We start from the raw sequence: 22,726 nt of genomic DNA, 5'->3' as shown, positions 1-22,726 counted from the left end.
TAAATATCCAGACCTTCAGTTCAGTATAGTAACGCATCTTTTGATGCACACAGAGAAATCATGAAACTTAAGAATTTTCACTTATTGAAGTTGATAAAATCAAAGAGATGTTAGCTGTTTTGACTCTCTAACAGACTAGAAAAGTTATGCTTCCAGAATCAAAGTGTTGAATTCTTTATGTGTTAGAAAAATTAAGATAGAAATCAAATTGGAAAGAATTTTACTAACCAGACTGGCATCTTGAGATATTTTTCTTGCTCTGTAATTAGAATACATGCCAAGAACTTCAAGAATACTTCTTTTTAAGCAGGCATACCATCTAATGGCAATATTTGTACATGTATATTGGTTTTTTCTAAAAAAAACGGTATTTACTTTGACTCCAATTACAACACCTAACATGGAATGCTTCTGTTTCAAAATTTGGATTTCACCCAGAAATGTTTGAAAAGACAACAAATACATTGACCACATCATTTTATATGAGTCTCATTTCCTAATGTGCCGCTATGAAGAGACCCAATATAGAAGAGCTTTATTGCAAGTTCATGATCAAATCCTCGCACATTCTGCTTGCCACTGCCATAACCTGCAGTCCTTTGTTTCTCCACAAAGTTTAGAACAATGGGTAAGAATGTCACCACCTGTAGATGAGATGTATCAATAACATTAAAATTATATCAGAATGAGATAACTTATATCAATATCCACAAGTGACCAAAGTAGGTCAATGTGGCTCAAAATACATAAAGTAACAAAGGTAATGTGTGGGTGTCTAAGACATCTCCTGAGAGGGAAAGATGGAAAAAACAAGAATCTAGACTAGCAAAAGGGTAAATAACATAATGACAATACAAAGCAGTAAACCCTAGTAAATGAAGTAAAGGGTTATAAGACTACAGGAAGAACAAACACTCCTGTTGCAGAGAAGCTTGGTCGGATCACAAGAAGGCCACAAAAAGAATTAGATCGTAATACGAATCAGAATTAAACTTATGTACAATTATGTTCTAATTCTAGTGTCCATTAATGTCGTTCACAATATGAGAAAATAAACTACCATTAAGATTCTAAAATATAAAGACCATGCTCCATGGAGAAATGATATTGTAACCCTAAATGTTTGAGGATCAACAAAAAGCTCCAGAGCATGGGTCATTCAAATTTAAAACTACTTTGGGACCCTGCTTAATCATTTCCATTAAAGGAAACAAGATACAACACTGTATACTAAAAGGGATCCTTGCTCTCAATTATACCTTAGAATAGTTAGGCCTCCATCTCTACTGCAGAGCATACTCTATCTGAACTAGGCAATGTTATAGAATCATCCTTATACTTCTTCCAAGCTTCTTCAAATTGCAGCCCTTTGCATCTTAATAATGTGTAAAACAATAAAAAACATTATAATTCATACATAAACAAATACAGAACAAAAGACGAGGACGGAACTATAAACAACCAGAAAAGGGAAAAGTTGGAATTATTATCAATATGCAATGTCATAGCAGTGAACCGGATCACGATAGCACATGTTCAAAGGGGATGCTTACAACTGAAGAACTCCCAGGACTTGAACAACAGAAGTACGAATATCAGAACCGTATTTCCGTGCCGATGATCCCTTGTATGCAAGCACTAGTTCTTCCACCAACCTACGTGGTAAGTGAATCTCATAAGTCATGACTTCCATTCAGAAATAATTAGAAGAAGCTGGATTAGACTTCACATAAATAACTTGTGCATTTCTGCTTGATTTTCAAGAGTTTCTTGTCCTTTCTTTGAAGAATGGGAATAGCATTTTATACAATAATGAAAGTAGTAGATATTTAGGCAAATAGCTGTCAAACTAGTAACTAGTTATATTCATAGAAATAAAATGAAGGAAATCACCTTTCCACATATGGGGTATTACGCATCCACGTCAGCTTAGTGATGGTGAGAATCCTTTGAATAACCTACAAAAGGATGAGGTCCAAAACATCATATTAGCAATACCCTGTTAAATCTTCAACTCATCTGAGGATGCAACCTTGAGGTAACCCTAAGAAGTAAGCAATAAAATAAACATAAGTTTAGAAGACGTATCTATTGAGAGCCTTAGAGTTAGTAAGTAAATATTAATGATGATTAGCATGTGATGGAAAGATTTAGTTACGAAAAATGACAAGTGAGTTAAACCCAATAAAAGATATGATTTTGAAAAGTAAAGGATTCAACGCTATAGGAAATACTTAGACGTGATGCTTCTTACAAGTAAATTCCAGCATTAATAAAACAAAGCATACATCAGTTAGATCCCACTTTGATAAACCAACTTGTGATTATACGGATCAATGAAACAAATCCGTTTTTAAGATATTTTCAGGGAAATTTCCAGAAAAAATCACTTGTCAAACCTATGCAATTGATATGAATAAAGCTCAATAAGTTAACTTGCGAATCTGATTTTTAATATGAAAATGTAAATTCCATATTTTTGCTTAGTTGCCTAACAGCCCATGTAAATGATATGAGTTCTCTGAACCTCTTTGTAAGTTTGTGCTACTTAAAGAGAGGTTAAACAAAGTCTTTCGGTAGAAATCACATGAGAAAATTTTTTGGCCAACACGTTCCAAACCAACAAGTGTGGTTCATCATCGAGACCAGATGAAGAGGCAAACCATGGCAAAGGCTTAAATAGAGAGCAATGTAGAGACACAAAGATTTTAGCTCCAATAACCATGGCAAAACTCACAAGCGGGAAATCCAACCACATTCTTCTTCTATTAGATATCAATTGTTTAGTAGAGATACAGAGTACAATGAGAGATCAAGAGAATGAATACGTTCACCCAAATCTGAACAAGTTGTAGCATAAAGATCACTGGTAGCAGCAGTAGATGCAAACATTGAATCGACCTTCCCTTCAACTGAATCAACACTTAAAACTGAAACACTGAATCAACCTTGGCTCACCAAGTTTTGCTCTTACTCTCCAAGTTTCTCTCTCACAATCTTCTCCAAGTCTCTCCAACTCTCACTCTCAAGTTCAATTTCTTCTTTCACAATGCACAAATAGTGAGAATGAGATGATATGAGATACATATATAAGAGGAGAAAAAAAATTCTGGAAGGAGCAATATGCATGCCTTGAGGAGGAGTTACATATGCCATTTAGGGAGGTACATGTTGCACTCATTTTTGTCAAAGTTCCAAGGAAGCAAATGTATCAATTTTTTCAAAGAATCAAAGTCATCAGCCATCAGTTTACTAAGTGGTTGTAAACCCATTTTGCAAATTTGTAATGTAAATGATGCTAGTAAGATTGTGTATGTATGTAACAACCTAGGTAAGCCTATTATTTTGGCGAAGATTTCATTCTAGGAGATTTTTTCGTCTCACTGACTCATCTGTATTTCTAAATGCAGATGGTCGACAAAGGTTTTTCCTCCAATCTCACCCCAAAGCTAGGGTGAAATTTGTCGTCAAAGTCTTAGGTAAGTCCTAGTGTTTTAGTCGAGTCTTATGTAAAAGTGATTTGGAAATAATTTAAGCTAATTGGCTAAATTATTTTATTACAAATCACTTGGTCTACTAGATCATATTGTGTCGCAGAATTGGGTGTATAATTTGAGGGTCTATACCGAACGGGTGTTCCCCCTTTGAGGGTTGAATTGTAAAAATTTTATGTAAAAAATATTTTAGTGCATGGTCCCTCATACTTAGACACCATGGCTAAAATATTGGAGGGTAGAAAAAATATTTAGTCCCCTCAAGTGTCACTTAAGCAATTTTTCTAGCAAAAATTAAATTAATCCCAAGCCATAAAATTAATTAATTAGAGTCAACGTTAGAGTCCTAGAGAAATTAAATTCTCCAAGTGGAAAAATTAGTGGGTATCAAAGAAATTAATTTTTGGAAGCCCCCCACCAAGTGAAAATTGGAAATTTTAAGAAAAATTGGACCCTTGGACCTTGGAGGTTAAAGTCAAAGTCAAAATTTTGAGGAAATTAGTTCAAAATAAATTTTTTTGAGCTAATTAAAAAAAAAGTTAAATGAGAAATTCGATAATTCCTCAAAAATAAATATTGTCGACAATGGAGATTAAAAGATGATCAAATATTTTTCGACGACCGAGATTATTTTGACAGGGATCAAGACAACTAGCTGTTATTTTTCCATTTGGAGGATTTATCTATAAATTAGGAGTCATTTGAGACTAAAGCCATCTAATGTTTGGCTAAGAAAATTCTCCAGAAAAGTTGATGTAATGCTACTATCCCACTAGGAATGTTTTTCCGAATCATAATAAAGACTTCGGGGTGTAGTTCATAGTATTTATTATCTACAGATTGTGGTATGTGTTGGGTACAGGCATTCCTATATTGTGTTTAAATTTTTAAAGTTTGTTTATGTTAAAATTGGCAATTAGGACCAAATTCCACCTTGCGACAACTCATTTGATGGAGACGATGATTGCATTAAATTCCTCTTTTCGAGAGGACCAAAATTGATATAAAGATCATCCAATTTGGACAAGCAAAAGTGCATTTTTTGAATTTATGCCCACACATGTGGAAATTGTTCAGATCGGCCACATCAACATATAGGCTCATGAAGCCCAATGGACGTGACTCTTCACCCACAATGAATTGTATAAATAGAAGTGACCTTTCACCTCATTTGGCATCATCATCACTCACACATTCTCTCTCCTTCTCTCATTGGTTCGTACAATATTGGGCATTCTTATCTCTCACACGTGTGGATCAAGAAGGACGAATTTCATAAGCAAAATTATAGGGTTGCAATTACAAAGTTGACTATAGTTTGACCAGCGTTGACTTTGACCTTCCAAGGAGAGTTTGACTTCGATTTTTTGGGTGATTATCTCTTTGAACAGGCCGCGTCTTTTGGCATAGAACCGAGGTATTCTGAGCACTTTGACTGCAAACCAAAATTGAAGGTTGACCGCAGATTTCAAGACAATAGTTTGACTGAGTTTGATTGTTGACTTTGTCACTGTTTTGGGCTAGCTTTGACCAACTAATCAGGTCGAGTTTGATTGGGGAAGACCGAGCCATTTCGAGGACATTCTATTGTTTCTTTGACCAATGTTGACTTTCTTGTTACTGAGGTTTGACAACAGTTGACTGCAAAAATTGGAAGGGTTGTTTTGTCTTTGAACTGGGAAAGTCAATTTGACTTTTTTACTCTCTCTCTGCTAAACACTTAGATATAATAATAAAATTGATCAAAGGGTTTTCCCCACATTGGAGTTTTTCCCTGGCATCCACCAAATCTAGTGTCCTCTTGTCTTGGCTTGTTTTCTGCATTTTGTTTCATGTTCTATCTAATTTCACTAGGAATGTAATTAATGGTTAATGTATTTGTTGTGAAAAATCAGTTACCCTATTCCTACTGCAGCAAACTTGTAATATTTCACCTAATTGTTAAATTACTTGAAAAAGTTACTTGCAGTTTTATGGAAAATACTAAAATATTCCTACTGCAGCAAACTGGTAATATTTCACCTACTTGTTAAATTACTTGAACAAGTTACCTGCGGTTTTCTATGGCAAATACTGAAATACATACACTGCAGCCTACACAAAATAAAATACTGCGGAAACTAAATACTGCAATGGAGAGAAATAAACACACACAACAACACAGTGGTTTTTGGACAATGTCCCCGAAAAACCCAATGTGGGAAAATCGGTGCAGCAGCTGAGGGTTTTATTATTATGCAGTACTATTATGAGTACAAATCATTGGATGCCCAAATAGGCTATCTGATACAGAGAAAATATGACAAGGAGATAGTGAGAAAAATCTCACACTGTCTGGCAATCCAAATTTGATCCAGGCTTTGGATGACTAGCCCCACGCTGGTTCTGCGTCAACCTACGCAGATCTGTGTCAACCTCTTTGTGGTTTGCATCACCCTTTCCCGGAATCTCTTGTTTGGAACTTCAATCCTCTAGTCCTGTGGTCTCACACCTCGACTTCTGGCTCTGGAATTCGACTTCCCAATTGAATCTCGGACTCCCTCTGAAGCTCTACACTGCCTCTGTGTGGAACTGCGTTGCCTCTCTGAACCTCTCTCTGTCTTCTCTGCCTTGCACTCCCCGGGTCTGGAAAACTGCCTCCGGTCTACTATCTCTGCCCCTCTCTCACTGCTTCAACTTTATTGAATCACTTCCGGCAACTCACAGTTGCTACTTAGGAAATCGATTCTCTAGCAAAATCGAATTGCTCAAGTGTCCTTCTCCAACCACATATAACTCCTTATAATCTTTTGTTGGAGCTCCAACAGCCAGGATTAGAATATAATCAATGGCTAAGATTAACTTGGAGTTGATCCTCGTCTTCTTCTAGAAGACTCACACCTAATTTCATTAACCAGATTTCCTAAGTTTAGACTTATCGAACCATTAAAAAAGTTATTTATTTTAATTCAATCATCTCTAGGTGGAATTTTTAGAAACGATTTCTAGGTTTTCGAGAATACGTGTATTCTAGCCTCTCCACAAAATTTCGTGGCTAGAACACATTTGATGCTACAAAATTCAACACTCCCTCTTAGTGAGGAATGTGTTCTACTGCTGCAACATACTGCTGCATCACTCTATTTTTGCATCATCTCTTGTTGCGCTGCTGATGTCTGGCTGCTGCTGCCCACCAACCACTACGCAACTCTGATTGTTGCATATGTGCTGCTGTAGGACTTGCTAAACTATTGCTAACACTGCATCTACACTGCAACCTTCTCCATTTGATGTTGCTACAACTACAACAACTACAATGGAAAAACATCTAAAATATTGAACCAATTGTGTTCAGTATGATGCATCTGTTGTTTGAGTTCTAACTTCTGCTAACCTGTGTACTGTCACTGAAGCCTCTACGTTGTTGTTGACTCTGCTCTGTGCCAACTGCACTGTTGCCAACTCTACTCTACGTTGCTCAGTATCTAACTGCTACTAGCCACTGCATCTGTCACTCTGGCACCTGACTGCACCAACTGACACTGGTCCATCCTGCTACTGCTGACTATGGGCTCCCGTAGCAAGGTCTTGATCCAAGAGGTGGACTCCTCAAGGATCCTTCCCATCCTGTAGCTCTCTGAGGCTATAAATCTAGATCACCCCACCTCACCCCTAGAGGCATCTCAGCAACCATGGCAAACTCTTCCTCCGGTCTAGAGGACAACTTGTCAATTTCTGCGGATGCAGCTTGCTGATCCCACTTCTCCTCCTTGTCCTTCTTTCTGAGAGGACACTGAGTGTTGTAGTGGCCCATCTCACCACACCTGAAGCACTTGATCTTTGAAACGTCCTTCTTCCTTCTACGCTGCTCCTGCTGCCCCTTTGATGCAAGGGCCACGTCCTCCTCTTCCTTCACTGCTTTCGCCCCACTGTTGCTACTGCCACTGACGATGGCCTTCACCAGATCACGCCTTATCTCCTCCTGTTGCATATCAACCCACACACGTTCCCAATCTGGCAAGTTTTCTCTGACCAAGATGCTCTGGACAAAAACTTGCCAATCTTCAGAAACGCTATTCAACGCTAATCGTACAAACTCGGTATGTTGGGGCCCCAACCCTACTAAATGTTGATTTCCGGTAGCATCAAATGTGCTCTAAGTCTCAAAATTTGCAGGGAGGGTTAGACATCCATTCTCCATTACCCATAACTCGTTTTCGGAAATTACACCTGGAGATAGTTTTATTAAATAATTAATTATTTTTAATGGGACCCTAAGTCTAAACTTAAGAAATTAAAATAATTAATGGGTATTAATCTAAACTGTGGGTGTAACTTCTAGAAGAAGACGAGGATCAAGCCAAAATGATCTAAATCATTGATTAGAAGTTAATCTGGGCCGTTGGTTGTCCAACAGAAAGATATAAGAAGAGGCTTGAGGGGCACTTGGAGAACACACAGAGGGGAGATCAGAAGTTCGATTTTCTGAAACAAAGCAATTGCCGAAGAGATTTTCGATACTGATCTTTTGCAGTGAGGGGTAGGGATAGTATCCGAAAGGAAATATTACCCAGTCGGAGAATAATCAACAAAGAAGAGAGAAAGAGATCTAGTTGAGGCAACGCAGAGCCAGAGAGGTTGACGCAAAGCCACGCTGAGGTAGCTTAGAAACCTTGAGGGAAATCGAAATTTGCTGGAGGGTTCGATTTTTGTAGCTAGAAGCCGGGGTGTGAGACCAGGAGAGCAGAAGTCAGAATCTCAGAGGAAAATCGATCAACCGAGAAGAGTGACGTAGGTCCTAAACAATGTGACATTGGGTTGATGCAGACAACGCGTAGAGGCAGCGCAAAGACAGCCAGGGGTTGTTCATTCAAGGGTTGGATCAGCCAAGACTTCTAATGATAGTGTGAGGTAATCTCACAAATCTCTTTGGCAGTGATATTCTCTGTCATTGGATTGTCAGGAAGACATCTAAAGATTGCATTCAGAAATTACTACTGCATAATAATAAAACCCTCAAAGTTGTTGCAACGGTTTTCCCGCATTGGGTTTTTATGGGGACATTTGTCCAAAAATAACTGTGTAGATATGTTGTATCTCTTTCCCGTTCAATTTCTTGTTTCCGCTTATAATTTAAATGGTGTAGACTGCAGTGTATTAGTTTTGATATTTATTGTAGGAAACAGTAACTTGATTCATAAATTAACAAGTAGGAGAAACGTAATCAGTTGCTGCAGTAGGAATCTGGGCATCCAAATTGTCACACTGGAGCTAGTTGATCCCGAACTTCATGAAGCCTCTTAAGGAAGGGGTCTATACGCTCCCCTTTCTGCATACTTGTGCATCTCAACTTCTCTTCTAAGTACATCTTCCGCTGCTCGGAAGATCCTTCGTATAGCGTGGCTAAGGCTTCCCACATCTGTCGGGCAATATCCTTAAAGACTATATGGGATACTACATGATCTCGAACCCCGTTGAGAATGATCCTCTTAGTCTTCGCCATCTCAGCCTTGTACTTCTTGAGTGGATTTGCATCGGCGGGCACAACTACCACACTATTGACATAAGCTTTGAGATCATGCTCATCTAGAAGGTAGGAGATCCTAGCCTTCTAGATCACATAGTTGGAGGCTCTGTCCAACTGATCTTGATCTCTCAACCCAGCTGATGTCATCTCCCTAAAAATAACATCGAACTGCTCCCTCTTCTCCTCTGTGCAGCTGCTACCCAGTTATTGACACTCCCTTCTGGAGTGAGAAATTCCACACACAACTTTTGCTGCTCTACTTGGAAAATTCGAACTTCTTGGCTAGAAGTTCTCTAAGGAAGAAATTCCCTCAGTGTGTGCTCTTCTCTTCCACTGACGCTATTCTACTAGCAACTGCTGCAAAATAATTGTGTCCTAGCTGAAGATCTACTCTGCAAGGAAAAATATGTTGCTCCCTTCTGCCTCTGGAAACCTTCAATCTAGAGATCAAATTTCTCTGTCGACTCATTCAGAGAAATCGACTTCTCAAAACTTCGACCTCTTGGCCCAAGGATTGCGTTGCCTCAGGGGTTTCAAATTGTTGCCTCTACAGTAATTTCGAACAACCTCCTTTCTACAACTGAGCTCTTTTGCTCATAACTTGCCTCTGATACCATGTGAAAAATCGGTTACCCAATTCCTACTGCAGCAAATTAACAATATTTCACCTACTTGTTAAATAACTAGAACAAGTTACTTGCAAATTTCTACAACAAATATTGAAATACATACACTATAGCCTACACAAAATAAAATACTGCGGAAACTAAATACTACAATGGAGAGAAATAAACACACACATCAACACAATTGTTTTTGGACAATGTCCCCGAAAAACCCAATGTGGGAAAACCGTTGTAGCAACTGAGGGTTTTATTATTATGCAGTGGTAATCTGAGTACAAATTGTTGGCTTCCCAAACTGTCTATCCGATACAGAGAAAATCTGACAAGGAGATAGTGAGAAAAATCTCACACTATCTAGCGATCCAAATCTGATCCAGGCTCTATATGACTGGCCCCACACTATCTCTGCACAGCCTCTGCATCAACCTACGCAGATCTGTGTCAACCTCTCTATGGTCTGCGTCACCTCCTTCCTAAAATCTCCTGTTGTTTGGAACTTCGCTCCTTTGGCCCTCCAGTCTCACACCCGGCTTCTAGCTCTGGAATTTGACTTCCTAGCTGAATCTCAAACTCCCTATGAAGCTCTACACTGCCTTTGCATGGCACTGCGTTGCCTCTCTGAACCTCTCTCTGTCTTCTTTGCCTTGCACTCCCCGGATTTGGAAAACTTCCTCCGGTCTACTATCTCTGCCCCTCTCTCACTGCTTTGACTTTACTAAATCACTTCCGGCAACTCACAACTGCTACTTAGGAAATCTATTATATAGAGAAATCAAACTGCTCATGTGTCCTTCTCCAACATCTAACTCCTTATAATATCTTGTTGGAGCTCCAACGGCCAGGATTAGAATATAATCGATGGCTAAGATTTACTTGGAATTGATCTTCGTCTTTTTCTAGAAGATTCACACCTAATTTAATTAATACCCTTTAATTAACTAGATTTCCTAAGTTTAGACTTAGGGAACCATTAAAAAATTTAATTATTTTAATTAAATCATCTCTAGGTGGAATTTCCAGAAACGATTTCTGGGTTTTGGAGAATACATGTATTCTAGCCTCTCCACAAAATTTTCTGGCTAGAACACCTCTGATGCTACAAAAATCAACAATTGGAAATCTAAAATGGAAATTGTTGACACCTAATCATGGTACTTTTACCTAAAATGGAAAACCACATTCTGATAGAAATGGTACTTGTACCTTGTGCCTTTTTGAATCTGTGAGGAGTTCCTCAGTTTGGCGTTCATCATCCCGCATACATTATTCATATGGTTGCTCACCTATACCGCCATCACCATACCCTGCATACTTTAACGCTGCCCGATTACATTAAAGTTGTCCAGTTTGAATACACAGTTCCTGTCTTCACCGGTTTCTTTGTTGTTTTCGGGAGTTTGGAGATTTGGTGTCAGAGCGTTGTGGTATGGAGCATTGTGAACGCTATCTTGCATCAGAACGCTGTATGGTATAACGTTGTATGGTATATACCTCTGTTGGAGCGTTGTATATACCTCTGTTGGAGCGCTGTATTACGTTGATACACATTTTGATACACAGTTTTTGTGTATTACCTTAATACACAGTTACGCTGCCATATATTTACACTGCTGCCCCACCCATATATATTCTATACTTTAACGTTGTCCAGTTGAATTGAATTTGTTGTCCTGTCATATCAGAATTTTATTTTTTTCCCATTAGGAGTAAAATTTTGCAACAGAAGTTTTTGTTACAGTATGCATTCAATCATATCCATTGTGGGAATAGTTCTCACTAGCAAAGAGAACTATCCTGAGTGGTCCCAGACGATAAAACATACCCTCATTTTCAATGAATTGTGGAAAGGAGTGTGCATTGGAGATGGAGACAAAGAGCTTGTCATTTGGGAAAATAAGAACAGCAAAGCTTATGCATTTATCGCAGCATCTGTAAATGAAGAGGTGAGTTGCCATATTTCGCCATTTTCAATTGCTTTCGAAGCCTTACAAAAGCTGAAAGAACTCTATGACTCGCATTCTGCACTTGAAGTTGTTCAACTCATGATTAAACTCTTCACTCTTGAATTGCAAAATAATGATCCTCTTGCTCTTGCATCCGAAGTAAAATCTATAATGCATGATATCAAATCCACTAAGATTGAATTGGATATTCCTCTAATCGCTTTTCTCAAGGCACTTTATAATACTTACTCCAATTAACTTGAGTCATTGCAAGCAAATGAAAATCTCAAAGATATTACCTTTGACTCTCTTGTGAAAAAAATTGTTGAAAGAGAGAAAGCTTTTGGAAAGAAGACAGCCCCTGAATCTTCTGAAGAGGTTGTGTGCCTTGCTCATAAATAAAAGAAGCCTACTCAAGATTCTTCCAGAGGAAGAGGTGGTCGAAGAGGAAGAGGAAGATATTTCAGAGGCGGGGGGGCAGACAATCTCAAGGAGAAAAGGCAGATTTTCACTGCATACGCTACAAAAGAAATGGATCACATGATGCCTCTACATGCAAAATACCTTGGGACAAAATTGAGCAGCAAAGAAATCAACCCAAAAGTAAAACTAATGACACAGAAAAAGGTAAAGTACCTGAATCTGCTCATTATGTGGTGGCACAATGTAATATTGGAATAAATGAAGATTTATTTAATGCTTCACTTGCTTCTTGGAAAAATGATTGGTTGCTTGATTCAGGAGAAACTTGCCACATGACTCATAGAAAAGATTTTTTTGAAGAATTTACTGACAATGTTGATGGAGCAGTATACTTTACAGACCAATAAAAAATCAAGCCATCAGGGCTTGGCACAATCAGGGTTAAATTCTCTGGTCTTCCAAACTTTCTTCTGCATCATGTTCTATATCTCCCACAGCTGAAGAGAAACTTGTTGTCCTTGGTCCACATCCGCCAGCAAGGTCACTCCATTCATATGTTTGATGGCAAGCTTGAGGTGAGAAAAGCATCTGACCACTCACTTGTCATGAGGGGAATAGAAGCAGAAAGACTTCTCAAGCTGCAAGGTACTTCTGCTCGTGCACAACATTTCTCATACAATACTCATTATGAAGAAGGTACACTTCCATCAAGTTTATTATGGCATGCTAAATTTGGACATTTGAACTATGACAACCTCCGCTTGTTGAAGAAAAATGGTGTTGCTAGTTTGCCTACAATTCCTAGGAAATTTAAGCAATTTGATGCTTGCATTCTAGGAAAGCATCGCAAACAGTCTTTTCATGATTCACATTCAAGAGCACATAGAAAACTTGAACTCATTCATTCAGATTTATGTGGTCCAATGCTTGTTCCTTCTGCAAATGGAAATAAATATATGATGACATTTATTGATGACTACACCAGAATGTGTTGGGTTTATTTATTGGAGAGCAAATCTGATGCTTTTCAAACATTCAAGAACTTTCATAAATGGATTGAAAATGATGCACAATCTCATATTGGGTCTATTCGCACTGATAATGGAAAAGAATACACATCAAATGAATTTGAAAACTATCTTCGCCAACATGGGATCAAACATCAAACAACTGTGCTTTATAATCCCCAACAGAATGGTGTAGCTGAAAGAATGAATAGGACAATCTTAAATATGCTACGCTCCATGCTCTTCTTAAAAAATGTAAAAATAATTTGGGCTGATGTTGTTCTATGTGCTGCATATATAAAGAATAGATGTCCATCTAATGCTATTAAAAACAAGACTCCATATGAAATGTGGTATGGGCACATTCCTTCGGTAAAGCATCTCAGGGTCTTTGGTTCCACCTGTTATGCCTTGATACCAAAGGTACATAGAAATAAACCTGGTGCAAGAAGTCGCAAGTGTATTTTCCTGGGGTATTCAAACACCTCCAAAGCATACAATCTCTATGATGAAGTCAATAAAAAGTTTGTTGTATCTAGAGATGTAATCTTGCTTGAATCATCCAAAACTGACAATGTTGTTGAGCGGCAACTTGATCGCTTGGATAGATTCGCAAATGCAAAATCATTTCAAGAATTTGATAATCAGATTCCACATCTTGAAGGAGGGATTCCTATACTAGATGACCATGTGGAATCTTCTTCTAAAGAACCCTCTCCCCCGCATGAAACTCCAACAACAGATGATGCTTTAAGTGATGTGATTGATAGAATTGGGAGACTCAATCTTGATTCAGTCCCAACTCAATCAACGGAGCAGCCTGGACCATCTGAGAAAGGTCCTCCAAAGTGGTTGATAAAGACACTTGAAAGTGTTCATCCTGATGAGGTTGGAAAGATAGGAACTAGAAATTCAAACCGGCAAAATGGAGGTGATGTAGATGACTCTAATTCACCTGTTGATATGGATGTTTCTTATGATTGTGAATTGAATTTGTCTACAGATTTTGAACCAACTTCCTTCAAAGAATTTGCTTCTCATGATGAATGGAAAGAAGCAGTGAAAAAGGAGTATGATGCCCTCATAAAGAATAGCACTTGGAAGCTGGTTGATCCTCCATTAGGAACCACACCAATTGGCTGCAAGTGGGTCTACAAGAACAAGTATAAAGCTGATGGCTCACTTGACAAGCACAAAGCCAGACTTGTGGCAAAAGGTTTTGCACAGAAAGAATGGGTCGATTATGAGGAGACTTTTGCCCCCACAGCAAAATGGACTACCATCTGGACACTCTTTGCCCTAGTAGCTCAGAACAGTTGGAAAGTCCATCAAATGGATGTAATAACTGCTTTCTTGAATGGAGATCTAAAAGAGAATGTTTTTATGTCCCAGCCTGAAGAATTTGCTGTGAAAGGACATGAACATAAAGTATGCAAACTTTTGAAGTCCTTGTATGGCCTCAAACAAGCACCGCGAGCCTGGTATGAAAAACTAACTGAGCATCTTCTAAAACTGAATTTCAAACATTATGATCTTGATGATGCAACTTTATTTGTCAAGAAAGTTGGCAAAAAAGTTGTATATCTTGTGGTATATGTAGATGATCTTTTGATAACAGGGAACAATGAAGGCTACATTGCATCCATAAAGAAGGAATTAGGGAAAAGTTTTGAAATGACTGATTTGGGCTATGTTCATTATTATCTTGGTATTGAAGTAACTCAACATCCAAAGTCCATATTTCTTTCTCAAAAGAAGTACATTGGAGATCTGTTGAACAAATTTGGCATGACAGAATGCAATCCTCTTACTACTCCAATGGAACAAAACTTAAAGCTCACATCTATTGAAGGAAAAGAGTTTGAGGATGCAACAAAGTATAGACAGCTTGTAGGAAGTCTCAACTACCTAACTACTACCAGACCAGACATTTCATTTGCTGTTGGAATCCTCTCTAGGTTTATGCAAAAGCCTTGTGAGGGACATTGGTTTGCTGCAAAAAGAGTTCTAAGGTACTTGAAAGGAACTCAAGACTTTGGAATCAAGTATACACAGGTGGACGACTTCAACTTGATTGGATACTCTGATTCAGACTTCGATGGAGACAAAGAAACTGGGGTATCTACTTCAGGATATGTTATGAGTCTTGGATCAGGAGCTGTCTTCCTGGAGATCACGCAAACAATCAGTTCTCGCAGATTCCACAACAGAAGCAGAATACGTGGCAGCAGCTGAAGCAACAAAAGAAATCGTGTGGCTCAGAAAAATTCTTAAAGATTTGCAGGTAAAACAAGTACAATCAACTCCACTCATGATTGACAATACCTCTGCAATAAAGTTGGCCAAGAACCCAAAGTTCCATGATCGAACAAAGCACATCAATACTAAATATCATCTGATTCGACATCATATTGAGGCCAAAACAATCCATCTCCGTCATTGTTCCATTAATGAGCAAATTGCAGACATCTTCACCAAAGCGCTTGGAAGACAAAAGCTTAAACAATTTAGAATGATGCTTGGACTCACCAACATCCCTTCAGATTAAGGGGGGCCTGTTGACACCTAATCATCAGGATTGGGTGAATGTAATTAATGTAAATAAATAATAACAAATATGAACAGTCATTGGGAGATGAAGTGAACAGTCTCTCCCTCATGTATATAATAAAGACCAACCTGAAGGAATAATATACCAATTGATTTGGTGGAGTTACTGCCTGCCTTGACAGAAATTATTATTGGGCTGCTAAAGGAGCATTGAAGTAATTGCACTAAGCATAAAACATACCATTTTTAACTAAGACTAACATGCTATGAGAGCCTAGGTGAAGACAAAGCCCAAGCAAGAGAGAGAAAAACAATCACTAAAAAAAGAGTTGTTGGACAAGAATATTGGTCTAGCTTCAATGACGACTAATCACACTTCAAATCCAAGGATAAGCTCAAGGACAAATCTGATTATCATGCATGGAAGATGACTTTGGACTTGACTTTGGAAGGAAATGATGCTATGGACTATGTGTAGGGAAAGGTGGTGGAGCCTCCTTCAAAAGCACCTGTTGTTGCAAAGGCAAAGTACAAGAAAGGTGAAGTCAAAGCTAAAAGAATTATCATCGATTCCATTCAAAAGCATTTGGCTACCTATATTTCTAATTTGGGAACATCTAAGGAGATGTATGATAAGCTGATTGGGATGTTCAAAGTAAAAAATGCAAATCAAATCCTCTTTCTCAAAAACAAGTTGAAGGACATCAAAATGGATAGAGGAGAGTCTATCCAATCCTACTTCATGAGGATTACAAAAATCAAGAATGATCTTCTATCTATTGGAGAAGTTGTTGTTGATAGGGAGCTCACTCTTATTGCTCTTGAAGGTCTCACAAGAGCATGGGATGTGTTTAAGACCACTATTCTTAACAATGACAGGATTCCTAGTTTTGATGAATTATTGGCTAGATGCACTCAAGAAGAGACGAGGATGATGCAGAGAGATAAGTCTTCAAATGGAAATGAATCTACTGCTTTTTCTGCCTATGCAAAGAGGAAGAACAATGTTGGTCCAAAGAGACAAGGAGGTCCTCTCAAATTTGATTGAAAATAAAACTAATTTGGAGATCCTACTTGGAGACAATGCCACCTACCCCGTGAAAGGGATAGGGACTCACCTTTCTCTTAAATCAAGGTCAAACCCTTCATCTACAAGAAGTATTGTATGTACATGATTTGAAGAAGACACTGGTGTCTATTTTTGCGATGGAAGATAAAGGCTTCAAGGTAGAATTCATTGATGGTAAGGTACGTATTTGGCAAAGAAACCTAAAGATGCATTTACACTTGGATTTAGGGTCGAAGGTCTCTATCAAGTTGGAAGAAGTCCTTTGGGAGCTTTGACTTGTGATACTTCTTTTCAATCTGAATTATGGCACCGAAGATTTGTTCACCTTCATTTCAAAGCTTTACCTGGGGTAAGGAAGATGGTCACGGGTATTCCGAGTTCAACATAAATCATGAAGGTTTTTGTTAGGGTTGTGCAACTAGGAAACTTACAAGGGGACCATTCTCTTCAAGTGAAAGTCAAATTACCAACATTCTTCAATTGGTTCATTCTGATTTATTTGGTATGTTGATCGTAACATCATTAGGAGGATACTTATACTATGCAATTTTTGTGGATGACTTCTCTCACAAAACGTGGATCTATTTCTTGAAGAAGAAGGACAGAGTGTTCAAATGGTTCCGTTCTTTCAAAGCCTTGGTTGAAAATCAAAGGAAGAAGATCAAAATATTGAGGACCGATAATGGAACTGAATATGAATCAAATGAATTCAATGATTTTTGTAGAGAGGCTAATATTAAGAGAGAGACCACCACTCCATACACTCCTGAGAAAAATGGAGTTGCTGAAAAGAAGAATCGAACAATCATAGAAGCCACTTGTGCCATGCTTCATGAACAAGGCCTACTGAAGTTCTTATGGGGAGAAGCAACCAACACTGCCATATATGTTCAAAATAGAAGCTCACATCAAGAATTGGATTTCAAGACACCCTAAGAAGTTTTCACTGGTAAGAAACCTGATGTTTCTCATTTTAGAAGATTTGGTTGTCCTGTGTAATTTCATGAGCCAAAAGAGAGAAAACAAGTTAGAAGCATCTGGGAAGAAATGAACATTTGTGGACTGTTGACCACTGGAGTGGCACCAGATGATTATATGAAGACTCCATGCCTAAGGATGATCCAGAGGACACTTGTACCATCAAATATCGTCAGTCAACAGAGTTTTTTACCTCTACTTCTGTCTTCTCATCATCTTTCTTGTACCCAGATTCCATACTCTACGGGGAATTGTAATAAGTGATACTAGTAATGATGAGTTTTGAGTCTGTAACAGGCCTAGGATGTTGGGACTACACCTTGGAGTGTTTTTTTTATCTGGTTAATTATCCATTCTTTTTCAGAGGAAGATAATTTTCTAGGTTTTTCACTCACGTTTTACCCCTAAGCTGGGGTGACGGTTTGAAGGTTGAGCCCCTGACACATCTTAGTGTCTAGAGTCTATGCATATTACCATACTAGATCACACAAAAAAATTTGTGGAATTTGGTTAGGTCTAGGTAGTCATTTTTTAATTTTTTTGATTTCGCGTAGATCAAAAATTGCAAATAAAATTGTATTTAAATTATAATAAGTGTAGTCTAGAGAAATTGTATGGGGTATGAGTAATCAAATTACACCTCTCACCCTCAAATTTCTACTATAACACACTTTGAGGGGTTAATAATGTGTTTTAGACCCTCAAAACCCACTTTTCCTAAGTTTAGTGGGAAATTTGGCAATTAATTAAACCATAAATTAAATAAATGGAGAAAAATAAATATCCACACATACTAAATGTTGTGAAAATGAGGTGGAAAATTATGGGGGAGTTAAAATGAAGTCCCAAAGTGATGTGGACTCCTAAAATCAAAGAAAGGACATGTGCTCAAATAAAATCGAATTTCTAGCATTAAATGAGAAAGTTGTTTGGAAATTCGAATTTGTGAAATTAATGCACATTTGGGAGGATTTGGGAGAATATTTGGTGGATATTTTTGTGGGAAATTGTCTCCACATGGGTTACCACCCATATACACTTGTCATTCCACCATAAAATTCGAATTTGGCACATAATAGAAGAAGAAAACGATGTCCACTTGCCAGAATTCGATTTTTACCCTTGGCATTGGAGCTCCATTCAACAAATTCGAATTTCTCTTTGGAGTTGTCACCTCATGCCACTTGTTTAATCACTTCTACATTAGGATTGACTCCGATGCCATTTGTCATTGTCATTCTTCATTGAGATTTGCTCCCAACTCTCTATATAATAGAGCCATGGGCTCTCACATTGCATAAGATTGTTACTAGCTATTGTGCTTGCGGAAGCACTGCGGCCTTGTACACTTTCAGAAATATCAATAAAGACTTTGGGGTTTCATTTATAAGGTGTTCCTCCTTTTTGAGTGTGATGAATTGTTGAGCATTGGTATAATTCATTTTACTCATGCTTTGATCTAATTTGTTTCCATATGCTCTTGTAGATTTGTTAATGTAGAGCTATCTTGCATTGACATTTGATTTAGAAGTATGCTCTAGGTATAGAATGCTCTAGTTGGTTTTAAATAAATCTCTAGAGTTTTTTATCATTTTTTATTGCTAAATCTATATGGAACTAACTCTTGATTGAATTGTTGAGATTACAAAATCAAGCGTGAGGGGAAGTCTTTGGAGAGACCAACCCACTCTTGATACATTCTTAAAGGAGCTCTCATTTGTTCTTTGAACCTTCATAATCTTATCTTACATAGTGGTTTTGCAAGGATTTTGTCACATAGCTTGTACACAAGCCGAGAACTTCTAAATTTAAATCTCTTTTAAAAGAACATTGTACTTCATTTCTTTCATTTGCTATCTAAGAGCTTGAAGATAGCTAAGCAAATCAATCATTGCAAATCAATCTCTTTGAAGCATTTGCATGTATCATTATTTTAATTTGGGGAATTAACACAATTTGCATTTCATCTAGGCATTTTAGTGTAGGAAGGCCCCAAGCCTCATTAAAATTTTACCTCCAACATAAGTTGGTTGAAGTAGACATCTTAGGGATCCTCTACTCCTCTATTGACTCCTCACTGTGAAATCCATATCATTGGGCGAAAGTGATGTCTGAAGATTGAAGAGTTAAATTGTAATCTTGTTGTAGAACTAATTAATAAAATTAACCAAGAGCACTTTCCATTACATTTACTTTACTTGTCACTTGATGGTTTGAGTTTTCATATGCAAAGTCTATTCCAAAAACAAGTATTGTAATCATTTCAAACAAGTGTTTTCTTTCATGTTTCAAGTCTAATTGCATATTGATATCTTGGTTTAGCACTTCATTTCTTTTACATTTCCAAGTTAATTACTAATTTTTGGGTTTTGGCAAGATATGTTTCACATGTTTTGATTTATAAAGTTGATTATCTCAAAAGAGTTTTGTATCTTACATATCTTGTGCTAATAATTCTTATTTACATTTCAGGGTTACTTTGTTTTCTCTTTTGAGAGCATTACATTTTACTTTGAGCAAATATATCTTTAAATTGTTGAGAAAATTCCTTATAAGGCACTAGTTTTATGGTTTTTAATCATATTAATAATTGGCATTGTTATTTCAAGTTGCTCACTTCATATTTGCCCATAAATCCTTAAAAGTAATCCATTTTCACTATAACACTCTTCTAGAAACTCATATATTTTAACTTAACTTTTCATTAGGGACCACCCCCCTTAGCTAACCTCGGAGATAGCTCAAACAGAGAGAGTCGGGATTAGTGTGACAGCCCCTTATCCGAGTTCCCTGCTACCAACCACATCTTGTGGGGTTGAAGGCTTTTCTCACTGACTTGTAGGTAGGTGTAGGCGGCAGGATCAACATGGACTACAGTGAAAATTCAAAGGCATATAGAATCTATGTGCCTAATCAAAGAGAAGTGAAAATAAGCCATGATGTCATTTTCGATGAAGATTCTGCCCTTGGGAAAGCTAGAGATCCCCCTATCCCAAGGAAGGACAATGATGAGGTTGCAAGAAAGCAGGATGAATCTCTGACAGATGAACCGATGCCCGATGGATCCCATTGATCCATGTCCTGGTGATCCCTCTACCTCAAGGAAAAGACTTTTGTGGTTCAAATACACTCTCGAAGATGCTGAAAGACATATTGCTCCAAGAGGGACATTTCATGAAAATAAGAAACCGAATAGGTATCAAGGGTACTTAGCTGCTATGAATACTAATGTTCAATATGAGCCATGTATGTTCGAATAAGTCGTGAAACACCAACTATGGAAGGATACAATGAATAGGGAGTACGAATCAATCATGAAGAATGATGTCTGGGATGTGATTCCTAGACCCAAGGACAAGTCTGTGGTCACTTCTAAATGGCTTTACAAAATCAAACATGGAACTGACGAAAGTGCTGAAAAACAAGGCCAGGTTCATTGCTTGAGGCTTCTCTCAAGAGGAAGGAGTGGACTACGATGAGATATTTGCACTTGTTGCCCGATATATCACTATCCGATCTAGTATTGCTCTCGCTACCTCTCAAGGATGGAGCCTACACCAAATGGATGTTAAGACTTATTTCTTGCCTAGCTCGCTTAAGAAGGAAGTCTTCGTAGAACAACCTAAGGGGTTTGAAGTACAACATCGAAGGACACATGTATGCAGGTTGAAAGAAGCCCTCTATGGGTTGAAGCAAGCCCCTAAGTCTTGGTATGAGAGGATTGATAGTTATCTTATGAAGTTGAGATTTACAAGGAGCGAAGCTGATCCTAACCTATATTTCAAGGTTGAAAAGGACATGCCTCTCATTCTGGTCTTTTATGTAGATGATCTCTTTCTAACAGGTGCAGACCCTCTCATTTATCAATGTAAGAGGGAGTTGCCTTTCCAGTTCGAGATGGACCTAGGTTTGATGCATTACTTCCTAGGCCTGGACGTCTAGCAAAAGCCAGGTGAGATTTTTTTCTCAAGGAAAATATATTATGAAGCTGCTCGAGAGATGTGGGATGGTGGATTGCAAGTCCATGTCTACTCCGATGGAACTCAACTTTAAGAAGCTATGTGGAAGTGTTGCTGGGCCCAAATTGGCAAATCCTTTCTAGTATCGACACTTGTGGGGGCCCTGATGTTCTTGGTAAACTCTCATCCAGACATATGCTTCACTGTGAATACATTGATTCAATTTATGGTCAAGCCTCATCACATCAATTGGATTGCTGCTAAGAATCTCTTGAGATATCTTTGTGGCACAATCAATTATGGTTTTAGATAGACTGTTAGGAATTTGAATCTACATGGATATGCTCATGCTGAATTGGTTGGCAAGCTGATGGATCGTAAAAGCACGTATGGATGTTGCTTCTCATTGGGGTCTACCTCAAAATCTTGGATGAGCAGGAAGCGGAAATCGGTTGCTTTAAGCACTGCCGAGGTCGAATACATTGCCACTAGTATGGTCTGTTGTGAAACTGTTTGGTTGAGGAATCCCTTTAGTGAGTTATTTGAGCATGTGCTAGATACCATCGTCATCTACTATGACAACCAAAGTGGGATTCGCCTTTCACAGAAAACTGTGTTCCACGACCGCTCCAAGCACATTGATATCAAGTACCACTTTACCTGGGATATGGTACAATGGGGAGCAATAAGGCTCCAACACATTAGGACTGATGACCAGGTCGTAGACATCCTCACAAAGCCCTTAGGGAAGGTCAAATTCTTAGCCTTCTGAGAAAGAATTGGAGTCGTGGATGAGGTTCCTGCTTGAGTTGGACATTGAGCTCTGAGAGCTCCGAGGGGCTTGGGGTACTTCTTGGAGTTATGAGCAACCCTAGGGTGAGTGGTTCACTTGCCCCTATTGGTGCACTATGTATAGGGTGAGGGGTTCACCTTCCCTTGTGATACCCCATGATGGATGACATGTAGGGTGAGTGGTTCACCTTTTCCTACGTATGATGACACGTGTGTAGGGTGAGTGGTTCACCTTCCCGTACGATTGACATATGTATAGGATGAGTGGTTCACCTTCTCCTATGGCATATGGGGAGGATGAAAAGTTCACCTTCTTCTACTGATGCCCCAGCATACATCCTACCCATGTAGTTCGGGACTCATGGGAAGTACCTCTCAT

General features: G+C 38.3%; 1 protein-coding gene across 2 annotated transcripts in view; it reads right to left on the bottom strand.

Annotated features, from left to right (window-relative positions):
- Positions 1 to 233: 233 nt before the first annotated feature.
- LOC149243631 (ARM repeat superfamily protein) overlaps positions 234 to 22,726 on the bottom strand; it is a 293,501-nt gene continuing 271,008 nt past the window's right edge. For both annotated transcript variants that reach the window (XM_089374589.1, XM_089374590.1), the window contains 4 exons: positions 1,894 to 1,958; positions 1,554 to 1,655; positions 1,260 to 1,375; positions 234 to 644 (listed from right to left, as the gene is read on the bottom strand). In XM_089374589.1, the coding sequence (XP_089230715.1) occupies positions 1,270 to 1,375; positions 1,554 to 1,655; positions 1,894 to 1,958 (273 nt within the window). In that variant the 3' untranslated portion in view covers positions 234 to 644; positions 1,260 to 1,269. The remainder of the gene's footprint in view (positions 645 to 1,259; positions 1,376 to 1,553; positions 1,656 to 1,893; positions 1,959 to 22,726) is intronic.

This window comes from Pinus tabuliformis, chromosome 8 (assembly GCF_031772625.1).
Source record: "Pinus tabuliformis cultivar Carrire ecotype Pingquan chromosome 8, CPIR1, whole genome shotgun sequence".
NCBI lineage: Eukaryota > Viridiplantae > Streptophyta > Pinopsida > Pinales > Pinaceae > Pinus > Pinus tabuliformis.
This window is presented reverse-complemented; position numbering and strand designations above follow the sequence as displayed.